The sequence below is a fragment of the Dermacentor andersoni genome, chromosome 7, assembly GCF_023375885.2.
Source record: "Dermacentor andersoni chromosome 7, qqDerAnde1_hic_scaffold, whole genome shotgun sequence".
In the NCBI taxonomy this organism is placed as follows: Eukaryota; Metazoa; Arthropoda; class Arachnida; order Ixodida; family Ixodidae; genus Dermacentor; species Dermacentor andersoni.
In genome coordinates this window covers 23,613,239-23,625,654 of record NC_092820.1, presented here as the reverse complement: position 1 = coordinate 23,625,654, position 12,416 = coordinate 23,613,239, and the positions used below count along the sequence as shown (strand labels likewise).

At 42.4% G+C, this 12,416-nt stretch overlaps 1 protein-coding gene across 2 annotated transcripts; it reads left to right on the top strand.

Moving 5' to 3' along the window:
- Window positions 1–2,327: 2,327 nt before the first annotated feature.
- On the top strand, window positions 2,328–12,181 carry LOC126538935 (uncharacterized). 2 transcript variants are annotated; one of them, XM_072289563.1, is made up of 6 exons: window positions 2,328–2,404; window positions 2,802–2,948; window positions 5,441–5,652; window positions 6,205–6,379; window positions 10,572–10,648; window positions 11,884–12,181. In XM_072289563.1, exons 3-6 carry the CDS (start codon window positions 5,551–5,553, stop codon window positions 12,157–12,159), a joined length of 630 nt encoding a protein of 209 aa, XP_072145664.1. In that variant the 5' UTR covers window positions 2,328–2,404; window positions 2,802–2,948; window positions 5,441–5,550; the 3' UTR covers window positions 12,160–12,181. The 2 variants fall into 2 exon arrangements, with proteins under 2 accessions (XP_072145664.1, XP_072145665.1); XM_072289564.1 differs by lacking the exons at window positions 2,328–2,404; window positions 2,802–2,948 and having other exon boundaries at window positions 4,960–5,652.
- The last annotated feature ends 235 nt before the right edge of the window (window positions 12,182–12,416 follow it).

The window sequence follows — 12,416 nt, the reverse complement described above, 5'->3', positions numbered from 1 at the left end:
TTTGTGTTGTCTCATTCTCTTCTCTTGTGTCTGTGTCTGCACACCTACCTTTTTTCAAATTATGCTTCCATGCATTTCTTGTACCATAAAGGACTTAAGCATGTTTGAAAAATCCGGTAGCACAGAACACAAATTGCTGTAATGGCACTGACATGTACTGTGTTTATCTAGGAGGCAATACTGTGAAGGCTAGGGAGACTTTCTTCACTGCTTGCATTTGCGACCAGGAAAGTGAAAAATATAAGTCCCGCGTTTTCGGTGCAACTCATATACAATCTTATTTTTCGAAAAACTGCCATTTTGAAGGGAACGTGACTTATGCAAAGATGCGACTTATAGACCGAAAAATGCTCTATGTGTCGAGTAATTCTATTAAGTCTCGTACTTGTGCGTCAAAAAATGTGACACATCGGTTACATGAAAAGCTTCACAGTTGGAAAATATTTACCACATCATGACCAAAGTGACCACAGCGCACCGCTAGGTGTTGCAGCCAAAATAGCAGGTCACCTTTTCAAAGTGAAAAGGTGTACAACTATATGAAATTTAACATAAAATTATGCCAGAAGTGTTGTTTTAATATACCAAGAAAACAGTTGTTCTGGAGAATGTGCTGATAAACAGCTTCCCTGCAGGACAAGCCTAGTGAAACTTCCATGACTGCACTACTTTCGCAGCTTTTACAGCATTGCTTCCTTTGTGTGGAGCGCAGCTCAGTGATAACCTGATGCTAGCTTCTAGTACTTTAAATTATTGTGGAACCCACCAGAGTCTTAATAGTACTGTGCAAGTGTCAATGCCATGGCATTACCTTATAACTGTGCAAGGGCACAATGCATACTCTGGTGAAAGTATTTGCAGGGTTGTTCATTCAGGAGCCACATATGTAGTCCCTTTTAAAAAGCTTGTGTGACGCATAGTGCATGCGCAATTATCAAGTGACACACTTTATGTGCTTTCCAAGTTCCTTCCATGTTTCTGGACTTGCACATGTGTGATGGGGTGAAGGTGACGAAACAAACTTGGCAGCACATATGAGGTTATTGTTAGGAATATATAGAAACAATGGGGCATCAGAGATAAAGCAAAACCATGCTAGCTGCAGAAACCCAGGAAAATGTGTAGTTCCTTGGTTCTTTCAAATTCCTGCAGTCCTCTAGCTAGCACTGCATTTGTTTCATATCTTTTTGTCTCTCATACCGAGAAGCAGCAGGCTAGTGAGCGTATTTCTGTATGCTCCTTAAGGTTTGATTTTCCTGGGATAAATATTTGGGAGTTCTTTTTTTTTTTGCACTATATGACTTGGTCTTTGCACATTAAACTAACATGCAAGAAGCTCTTCGACGCCTCGATTATTTGCAGTGCATGCTTCGATCCACGCCAAAACATACTAGACTATTAACCTATATAACCCTAATAAGCGCAATATTGGAGTATGCCTTTATCACATGAAATCCCCATCATAAAAAAGACGTTAAATTGTTAGAATCAGTAAGAGAAAAAAGCTGTTAGGCTTATCTGTCGTCGGTATGATAGATATTTTTCAGCCTCTTGGAACCTTTCCAACCTGAACGTTATCACACTCCAGAAATCTCGCACTTTGATTGTTTGAAGTTTTTGCACATTTATGCAAGTTCGCCATGTTGTTCTCGGCATTATATTTAATTTTCAGCCCCCTCAAATACTCGTCAATATCATGCTCGAAGTATTTTTCCGCATAGTTCTCATTTAGGCTTGGTTTTGTGCAGTTTTTTCCCTCATATGATTCAGTGCTGGAATGCTTTGCCTGGGAATGTACATGAATGCCCTTTAGATGAATTTCTTACAGCTATTAGTTGGAATGTATCTGTGAAATTCATTCTTCTCTTCCTACTCCTGCTATAGCCAAATGTTTGGCTGCAGTATATACAAATAAATAAGTAAAGGAAATAAGAAGCTAGGTTAACATATTTGGAACAGGCTTCTTCAGTTATATTATTACGATATTATCACGAGATGCTCAAAAGACGAGCCGCCGCGAGAACGACGAAGTGGGGCTGTGCCCTTGATGCGAGCGAATGTCGGCCTGGCGCTCTGGCTCCAGTGTAAACAGCCTGTAAATAGTTTCTTGCGTCTGCGTCTTTCTGCACGCAACATTCTGGTGGAGGTGAGGGGTCTTTCTACACCTAACAATATGCTTGCTTATGTGCTGTACTGCCACCTTGGATGACCTTCTGGCATGTAACTGTTGAGGCCACTGACATTTCGAAAAAGGCTCTGCATGTGCAACTGCCAGTGTGGTTACAATTAGTTTCTGATATATTTTTTTGCTTTCTATAGGTATCCAGGAAAACTATACGAAGAAGCAGCCAGGGAGCTCATCACAAAGTTCCCCGGTCTGGCTGACTCAACAGGAACTGGATATGTAAGCACATGTAACATTTTCTGTGCTGTCAATGCGCAAAATAAGTGTACAGGTCCAAAAGTTAGCTGGCACACAATGTGTAATATAAATTTTTGTTGTTCAGTGTCATATGCACACTACAGAGCAAGGCAATGCCCTGGCACCAGTTGTAATGTTGGCTGTTACATAGAAGGGGCAGGGCAACATGCTAGTCAATTTTTGCACTGGCCGCAACATTATGCCGTAATTGGCAGCACCGTCATTAATAGTCTGGACAGCACTCAACAGCACGCATTGAAATGTACATGATCGTGCTTCACTGTGTTCAATTGAGGCGATTTTCCTGCTAATTAATTGTGTTGACTGTTACTTCTATTATGTGTAAAAAAGTTTAAGTAGTTGCTTAATTTATTTGCAGGACACCTGGCGGGTGCAGTTCCGCTTTAAAGCTAAATATCAGAGGAGAAAGCTGAAGACTCAAGATGAGGCCGCTGGTTCCCTGCCTGTCAAAGGAACCAGGCACACTGAGGAGGTCGCACAGAAGCGAATCTCCCGGCCATCTCTTGTATGTAGTGAAGTGTCTCATTCTTTTGAGGACAGTCCTGCTGTTTAGGTAGCACTCTATTCTGAACATTTAATGGGCTGTACAGTTGTAAAGACATCTACCATAATATCCTACTTAATGAATACCAAAGTATTATGCAGGAAGGATTGGTGCCACCAAAATTTAACAGTATGTAATTAAGCTATTAAGAATAGTTATTTTCTAATCATGTAAACTGACAAAAAAATTATTTGAATGGTTATCTGTCATTTCGACTGAGAGATCTTCATCGAGGACATAATTGCTTTCATATAGCAATCTGCCACAGCCACATTGGAGGAACATAATAAAGGGGCCATAAGAGTTATTACGGGGTAAGGCTAAAACAAAAAACTTGGGTTGCTTAGTATAAGAAATGACCAGATTGGTGTTCCTCTGATAAGTGCAGTGTCAAAAAGGCCAAGTGATGACACATGGAATGAAGTGCAAGCATGTTTCTTTTTTAAAACAAGAACGACAATTATTTGGATATTGGAAAAAGCTTGCTTTTGAAATGTCGGGATAGCATATCTTCTTCCATGCGAGAAATTCACTCTCCTTTTAAAGGTCTAAATGGCACATTGTTCTATTTCCTGTTTTCTGGAAATAGGCCCCAGCCATGTTGCAGTGTGTGCTTGCATGTGTGGGTCCTTCCCCATTATTATTGTCCCCACTCAGTGAAGAACCAACAGCAGTGCCCCTACCTGTCCCCGTCTTATAAGAACTAAACACCACCACCTTTCCCCCCCTTTTTTACAGACCACTTTGACTTCCTTCACACTACTCTATACACCAGCTTCTTCTCATCTTCCTCCATTGCCTGTCTAGGAGAGTGACCTTTGCTTATATAAATTCACTGCTAAGCAGACCAGTTGTTGCTTTGAGGCAGACGAGTCCCCTTGTCAATCTCGGTAACATTCTTTGTTTGACCATTGTTAGTTGCTTAAAGGCTACATTTTCTTCTTAAGATATCTTCACACGTTGGTATCTGGATGTAATGCAAGAAATGTGTTTGTTTTATGAAAACCTTGTGTTATAAGCTGAATTTTATGATTTAGAGTCGAATCCGCCTATATTAAACCCATTTAAGTCGAATTATTCTATATACTGAACAATTTCTGGACACAGTATAGTTACAATGAGTATATATAGCAAAAATTACGCTTACATCGAGCAAAAATAGCCGCAACTCCCGATATATCGAACGTCGAGCGGCAGAAAAGTGCCCCCAGTAGTTGGCTTTCCCTCGCGGTGGTGGGGAATCCCGGCGGCGCAGCTCCATCCAACCACTCTCCCTACCAAGAATGCGCTGCCTTGGACGAGCAGTCACCACCCCCCTGCAAAAAATGATCTTGGCCCTCCCGCAGCGCTTGCTCAGACAGCCAATCGGAGGCTATTGTGCCGTCGTCGCGCAAGATGGCGGAAGTGCGAGTTGTCTCGCTGCTTTTCTGGTTAATTGTGTGCGCGCCTTGTGTGCCTTCTGCCGCAGTGTTGCCGTGATGAAGCGGTAGAATTTGCCTTTCGTCGTGAAGCTCGAAATATTAAATCGAGTTGAACGCGGTGAGAAGTCGGATGTCCCCGCAGCATGCAAGATTTCGAGGAGCACTCTCAACATGATCTTCGAAGAATAAGGGGGAGATTAGGGCTAAAGTGGCCAAACTCGCAACTCGATGCCCGTGGTGCCCGACGCGTACGCACGGCCGTGTACGAGTGGTTTATTCAAAATCGCTTCAGCCGTGCCGGCACGCCTTCTGCGTGCTTGGTGATGACTGTAAATTCTGATAAATGCGACGAAGCCGTTGCCGAAGTTTGGAGTCAGCTGTCAGAATTTTTGGAAGCTGTTGACAAATCAACGGTGGATAAGTTTGTTAGTGCAAATAATGGTGTCGGGACCACGGGAGAGCCCGAAAACGAAGACTACATTGCCGACATTGTACCGAGCACAAGTGAAAGTGGGCACAATGAGGAAAGCAACGACGGTCCTTTGCCCACATCCTTCAAAGTTATTGGTGCGCTTGCACTAGTCTGGTGCTTCTGCGGGAATGCGGAAGGTTGCGGCCTCAGCTGCTTCGACTGCGACTCCTTAGACAATGTGGAGAAGTGCGTGCGTCGCAGACAGCGAAATTGCTCAAGCAGAAGAAAATGCAGGACTGTTTCATGCGAAACTAAGCTAGGTTCACCACTAAAGTGATTTTACAAATTTTATGCACTTTTATGACATCCAGTTATTTAGCGGGCTTATATTGAATTACGCTCTATATCGAATTGATAGGTGTTTTTTTTTTCGAGTTCGATATAGCCTGGTTCGACTGTATGTATTTTTGTTTTCCAGACTACCAAGGTTTATTATGAAAATAGATTGTAGTTTAGGCCTTTTTCCTTGCAGCCATGCCATTCTCTTTGTGTGTGGGGTGCAACATATTGCATAAATGACATGAAAATCCTGTATTTCGTAACCGTGCTTGCCTTTCCAGGCTCATGACATAGGCGATGCCGAGGATGACATGAGCCTGCTCATGCATGTGGAGTCCATGCAGAAAGAGGCAAGGAAAGCCTCTCCGGACACCATTTACCTCTTGATGCTATGATGCGCACATTTGCTGAGAGGAGGAAGTGGATTTCAGAAGAAACGCCAAGTGTCGAGGACATTGTTGAAAAATATCCGGCCCTTGCTGTTGGCTGCGTGGTACGCATTTGTTGTGCATTCTTTTCTCACACGACGTACATTTTAGTGCGACCTAATGCATGCAGTCTTCAATGATTAATGAGATAATTGCTTGAGAACTTATAAGCTGCACAGTGTTCAAGGACTCTGCATTGACCATGTCGCCAAAAACTGTCTGCATGAAGCCAAATCGGCTCTTCTGTTTTTCGCATATTCTTTCCTGCTTATGGATTTTTACATAATTTAATGTAGTGAGCTTTCTGTAATACCTCAATTTCTGTAAATCTCGGCATTAAAGCATCAATTCTACCCTTTCTTCTATTTCTATCCTACTTCTCGAGCCACTGTTAAAGATCTTGTGATAAAGGAGGTGGCATCCTATTTGATTCACCAGGCTGTTTTCCAATTGTAGATATACAAACATCACAGTCCTGCGAGATTATTCACCATTCCTGTGTCAACTTAATGAACCAGTTACCACAGCAATTGAAGCACTCCTGTAGTGCCGGACACCATAAAGCTGCCTGGAATTCTTGCTCTTAATTTCTCGCTTTTTAACTTTGTACTTTTTAGGTCCTCCAGGAATTTAAAGCAATCACTAATGTGACCCTGCTTGATGTATTGAGAGGAGTGCTTGACCCAATAGCACAAAAAATCCTTCAAAGTGCGCAGAAGAAACGCCACCTTGAAGATTTTCTTATAGGGCTGCAGAAAATGAAAGATGGCGTCCCCCAACCGGAGCAGAACGGTATGGTTACTTTCAGCAAAGGTACATTAACTTCTTGTTGTGCCACATGAAAACACTTGTATCATGAGAAGCCAACAAACAATGACACAAAGGACAACGTAGGGGAAATTATTTGTACTTACGAATTGAATTAAAGAAATGTTAAATTAATGGCAATGAAAGTTGATGAAAAAACAACTTGCCGTAAGTTAAGAATGATCCCACGTTTCGCATTACGCGTGCAAATAGAATGACTGGGATACACAAGACAGCACAAAGCACTAACTTTTAACAAGATTTCATTGCCATGCAATGCCAAGGAGCATTTACAAACCATGACAGGGAACATGTGCAGCGGCTGATATGGTGGTAGAACAGGCAGCCGACTTGCCCTGCTTTCCCCGACGTCTCTGTGCACATCTGTATGGGGTCATTTCATGCAAAACGCCCCAGACAAAAAGTGACCATCATTCATTTTCTTGGAAAAAAATGGGCTAGATGGCTATCGTGTGAATAAGGTTTCACCAAAGTATTTTTGTTACAGAAAATTTTTTGCTTACATGAGTGCTCTTTGAGATTTCTGCAAAGAAGCAAAAGTTGGTTGGAGGTACATATTTTTTATTCAGGTCTGAAACTAGGTGCAATAACAGATTGTATTGGCATCCTTCTTTCATATGACATCACAATTGAATGCATTTTAGAATTTTCATTGTTTTTTTTTGGCTCAGTAAAGAAAGAAGCAATGGAAGTTGCGTTTTCAGAAATCTTTTCCATAAACTTCGTTGCTTTTGAGCTACCATAATTTTTCGCCCCTTCTGCCTCTTGCCATAGTGCAGGCTAAAAATAATTTGGAATTAAGAATAAAATTATTTTTTTGAAAAATACCTGCAAGGTTGCCAAGAAATTTTATTTCTTGTGATATTCAAGCCAAATTTAAGCATTGAGACACTCCAGATCAAGATATTTCAAATGTCTCAATATACACACTGACCTCCTAGCTTGTGATTCGGAAATTTTCGGTTGAGTAAATTTTGTCTGAAGCGAGAAAACAATTTTTAAAGTCAACAACCAATATCACTAGCAGGCACTGTGTACATGCCACTGCTGTTGTCTGTGTGTTGTCGTCTGCTCTTCTCGTCATCTGCCACCCAGCACTCAACAGCTAGCGTACGGGGTGGTCATTTTTCAGTTTTATTTAACTTTTATAAATTGGCTACTGCAGATACCATAATTCTAGTCCTTGAGCTGAATTGTTCAGAGGGGTGGACATTACTTGCATCAAAAATCGAAACACATATTCAACAAAATAACAAATGTTTGCTAATCAATTTCCTAATTGAAATACGTATTGAAATTTACACACTGTAGCTGGTGAGATTGACAGGCATATCCACTTTGAATGAATTTCCAGAATGCCACCAGTTTCGATATGCGCCATCAAACTCTCCGTAAAGATTCACTGTTGGTCCGCTTACTTTTCTTTAACAAAATGCTTTTATGCATTGAAGTACAAGAGTAACTATTTCATCCCATACTTTAGAAAGTATTTTGACGTCGGTTCAATTCTGGAAATTCATTCTAATAGCGTCCTCGATCACCTTGCCCCGGAGTTGCCCCGAAACCAGAATGGTGCTCTTTGCACCGCCGTGGTGGCGCACTGCGGAGGGTCAACATCGAGGACAAAACTGCACCCCGTGCACCCGCCGTTGTTGCTCAGTGGCTATGGTGTTGGGCTGCTGAGCACGAGGTCGCGGGATCGAATCCCGGCCACGGCGGCCGCATTTCGATGGGGGCGAAATGAGAAAACACCCGTGTGCTTAGATTTAGGTGCACGTTAAAGAACCCCAGGTGGTCGAAATTTCCGGAGCCCTCCACTACGGCGTGCCTCATAATCAGAAAGTGGTTTTGGCACGTAAAACCCCATAATTTAATTTTTTTTTTGCACCCCGTGCAGCGTGCTTGCCTGCAGCGCTACATTGCCCCTGGCGCGAAAAACGTGCGCGAACACGCGCGCGCGCACATATTGTTGTTTGCAGGTGCTGAGCATCTGCGGCAAGCGCTCGAACCTTGTCAAACTGCGTGCTCCGACATACCTGGTTGCAAGCAAACACCAATGGATTTTATAATTAATCCTGACGACCCGCTCAACGAACCTGTCCACTTTCGGCCGCTCTTCACCGCATTGTTTCTGGGCGAGGTCTATCAGCATGTCGTCTTCGCTGTCAGACGAACTTGAAAAAAGCTCATCGATTGCAGCAACTAGGAGCGCTTCCTTTCTCATTGCGGACATCTCCACTAGCTAACTCCGTCAACTTCGTTGCAATCGCAGCTTGCGCAGCTATCGGGCCAGAGCGTCCGCGGTTCTGCAGTCGGCAGTGCGCGCGCGCGTCGCACGTCCCGCAGTGCTTGCTGGGATTGCACCCCGGCGCACCGCCGATTTTCTCGGTGCGACACGGTGCAACAAAAAACCGCTCCAACAGAGTGCGCTTCCGGTGATCGAGGATGGTCGGTGCGCACCGGTGCGGTTGATCGAGGATGAAAGTGCGCACCAAGGCGCCCCGGTGCGCACCGGTGCGGGTGATCGAGGACGCTATAAATGAATACATCTGACAATCAATATGTGCCGTACAATAACTAATTAGGAAGTTCATTAGTGAGCGCTCGTAATTTTATTGAAGATGTGTTTTGATTTTTGGTGCATGTCCACCTCTCTGAACAATTCAGCTCAAGGACTAGAATAGTGATATCTGCAACACGGGATTTTTGAAAAATTCCATAAAACTGAAAAACGATCACCCCATATACTAGCCGTAGTCTGCTGGGTGGCAGATGACAAGGAAAAGAGCAGACAACGCGCAGACGACGAGAGCAGCGGCATGTACAGAGTGCCTGTTGGTGATGTTGGATGTCGACTTCAAATATTGTTTTCATGCTCCAGGCAAAATATACTCGAACGAAAATTTCTAAATCGCAAGCTAAGAGCTTGGTGCGTATATTGAGCTATCTGGCATACTTTTATCAGGAGAGCCTTAATGCTTAAATTTGGCTTGAATATTGCATAAAATTCATTTCCTGCCAACTTTGGAGGTATTCTTCTCAAAAGATGTATTTATTAATAATTCCAAATTATATTTAGCATACACTATAGCAACAGGCAAAAAGGGAGAAAAATTATAGTAGCTGAAAAAATAACGCAGTTTATTGAAAAAAGTTAGGAAAATGCTACTTTTATTGCATTTTTACTGAGCCAAATAAACATGGAAAATTGTAAAATGCATTCAATTATGACGTCATATGAAAATGCCAATACAATGGTCTAAAATAAAATTTGCGATTGCACCTAGTTTCAGACCTGATTAAAACACTGTACTTGCAACCAACTTTTGCTTCCTTGCGGAGATCTCAGCGCTCACATCATCAAAACATTTTTTGCAACTAAAATACTTTGGTGAAACCTCATGCACACAGTAGCCACTTAGCCCAATTTTTTCAAGAAAATCGCTGATGGTCACTTCAGGTGTCTGGGATGTTTTGTATGAAATGACCGTATAGCAATCTCCTACTGAGTGAAAACCAGTGCCAATTCATGGAAATGCAGCACCTGCTGTCACCTAGAGTGAAACATTTTTAATTAGCTGTGTGCAGTGCGTTTCCTACTAAGCTCATGCTGTCATTGGCAAGAGAACCATGTGTATGTGTATGCCATGGGAGTGTCTGTGCAGTAAGGTTTTTTCATACGTGCTCTACTCCTGACCATGCATCAGTGTAGCGACAATGAGCTGCTTCCGTTTCTATAAGCGACATGCACGTAGTGGTCCTGCACAAGGACTCAGCAGCACAGAATGTTTTGGTTATGATCTATTAAAAGCGTGTAGTGTGCCTGCAACTGTGGCAACGGTGCTTAGTGACTTACGTCATGTGCATGCTACCCAAGCTTGAGGCAGGTGGCAAACACTATATCTCAGCATCGGCACCCCTGCTTGTGGTTACCACTATTATTAAAGAGCAGAATGAACAAACGCCTGTGGCTACTAGAGTTTTAGGTTTTGTATATTCAAAGTTAGGGGATACAAACTGCTGTGCATATAGTATATAATGCAAACAAAAGAGAGCAAGCAGGATGTTGGACTTGAGTATGCGGCAAGAGGCTAGTTCATCTTTCATATTTGCCGTATTTATTAATCTTTCTTTTTACCACCTTGTTATTTTTCAGACTTGATGCTCACCGCGGCCATATTTGTGCTGCCCAGCCTGGTGAAGGAACGGGTTGAGGCATTTGTGTGCAGTCGCGTGAGTTCTTTCATTCTTTTAGAAACACATTAGAATGCTCACAGCTGCTGTAAGGTGCAATGGTTTTGCCATGTCCGGTTGTACCTTTGTATGTAAATAGACTATCAAGGTTGATAATGGTGTACAAGCATAGAATAGGCACCTTAGGTATAGCCATGTGTCGGATATTTCAAATGGAAAGCATTTTCTAAACCCAGTAATTTATTATAAGCATAAAAGGCCTATTTTATGCCTGTTCTGAAGTTCAGTATATGCATATTCCCACAGCAGCAGCAAAATAGATGCATGAAACACGCAGCAGTGCAAGGGGAAACAACTTTTGCATTCATTATTTTAACGAGATGTCTTGATGTCTCATTAATAGGGCACTTTCTAAACTGTAGAATAGGCATAAAGTACGCATTTTATGCTTATTATAAATCACTCATTTTAGAAAATGCCTTGATTTGAAAAAGCAACATGACTATACCTAAGGTGCCTATGCTATTGATGTGAAAGTGCAGAAAATTTTTTGCACCATTTATTAGAGCAGAAAAGCATCTCTAAAACAATCTGAGCGCTAAGACAGCAATTCATGGGCACCTATGAATCCGTATAAACTGAGTGTGCTTGATACAAAAGGCTCCTAGCAAAGTCGAGATCACTCATCAGCCCCTGTTGCCTTAGCAATCATTACTTCTTTTTACTAAAGTTCATATTTTTTACGTCCCCTGAAAAATAAATTCAGCGGCGACAGTAAATTATGCAGACAGCTGGGGAGCATGGGGCTGTGCACTTCTTATGCTAAAGTTTCTGTGGTGGCTGAACTGTGCAAGTTCACTGGTAACAGGATGTACTTTCTGCAGTGTTTGTTCCAGCCATGTACTTGCATAACGTTTCCAAATAAGTGGTAATTCTGTTTGTGTTAGTGCACACTTGCAAGGCTGCTTCTCAATACATTTTTCTGGGCACTGTAAAACTTAATGTCAAGTGCAAATTATGAAATCATAACTGCTCATATCAGCATCAATAAAATTAGTGAGCTGATCAAAAAGCCACTGAAAGTTCATCTGCTGAGATTTGTTCACTGAAAAGAATATTTGGGGTAGAAATTAGCAGAAAGAACAAAAATTTTGCCAGATTTCGGGAAAAAAATTTAAAATGCCTAAACCCGTCATGTATCTTATTCTGAATACATACTGCTTTTTCTGAATGATATTACTCTTAAGGCCACTTGCAATGCATTACTCTTCCAGGAGCCTGAAGCGGTGCACGTTGTACCAACTGTCACCTACACCGGCAACATTGTGGAGCTGCCAGAGTTTACGGTCCAGCTGGAAGCGCTGGAGATCCAGGCGCCGAACCTACTACAAGCTGTCGCCACACAAATGGCATTGTACTGGACTTTTGACATTGTTTTTTGTGCAAAAGCACTGAAAACTTTTGACCTGCAGTGCCGCCTGATTAGTGTAAGCAGTGGCTTACAAGCGACACCACTTGTCCGTGTGGCACAGACATTGCTGAAGCAGTAATCGTGCATAGCATTTATGATGCTTGAAAAATAAATTATTTTTCACACCCCCACCCCACTTTTCTGTTGTGACAATGTTTTGACCAAGTTGCAGCATGCAACCCTCAGCCAAGGCAGACACTGAGAAGGCTCTATATGGAACGTTTGAGGATGAAACATTAATCTTCAGTGGAGGAACAATTTATCCCTGGCAGTGCAAAGCTATAGTGTAAAAGTTGGTCCTATGGGAGAAAGTGATGCTCCCCACTGGATCATCTG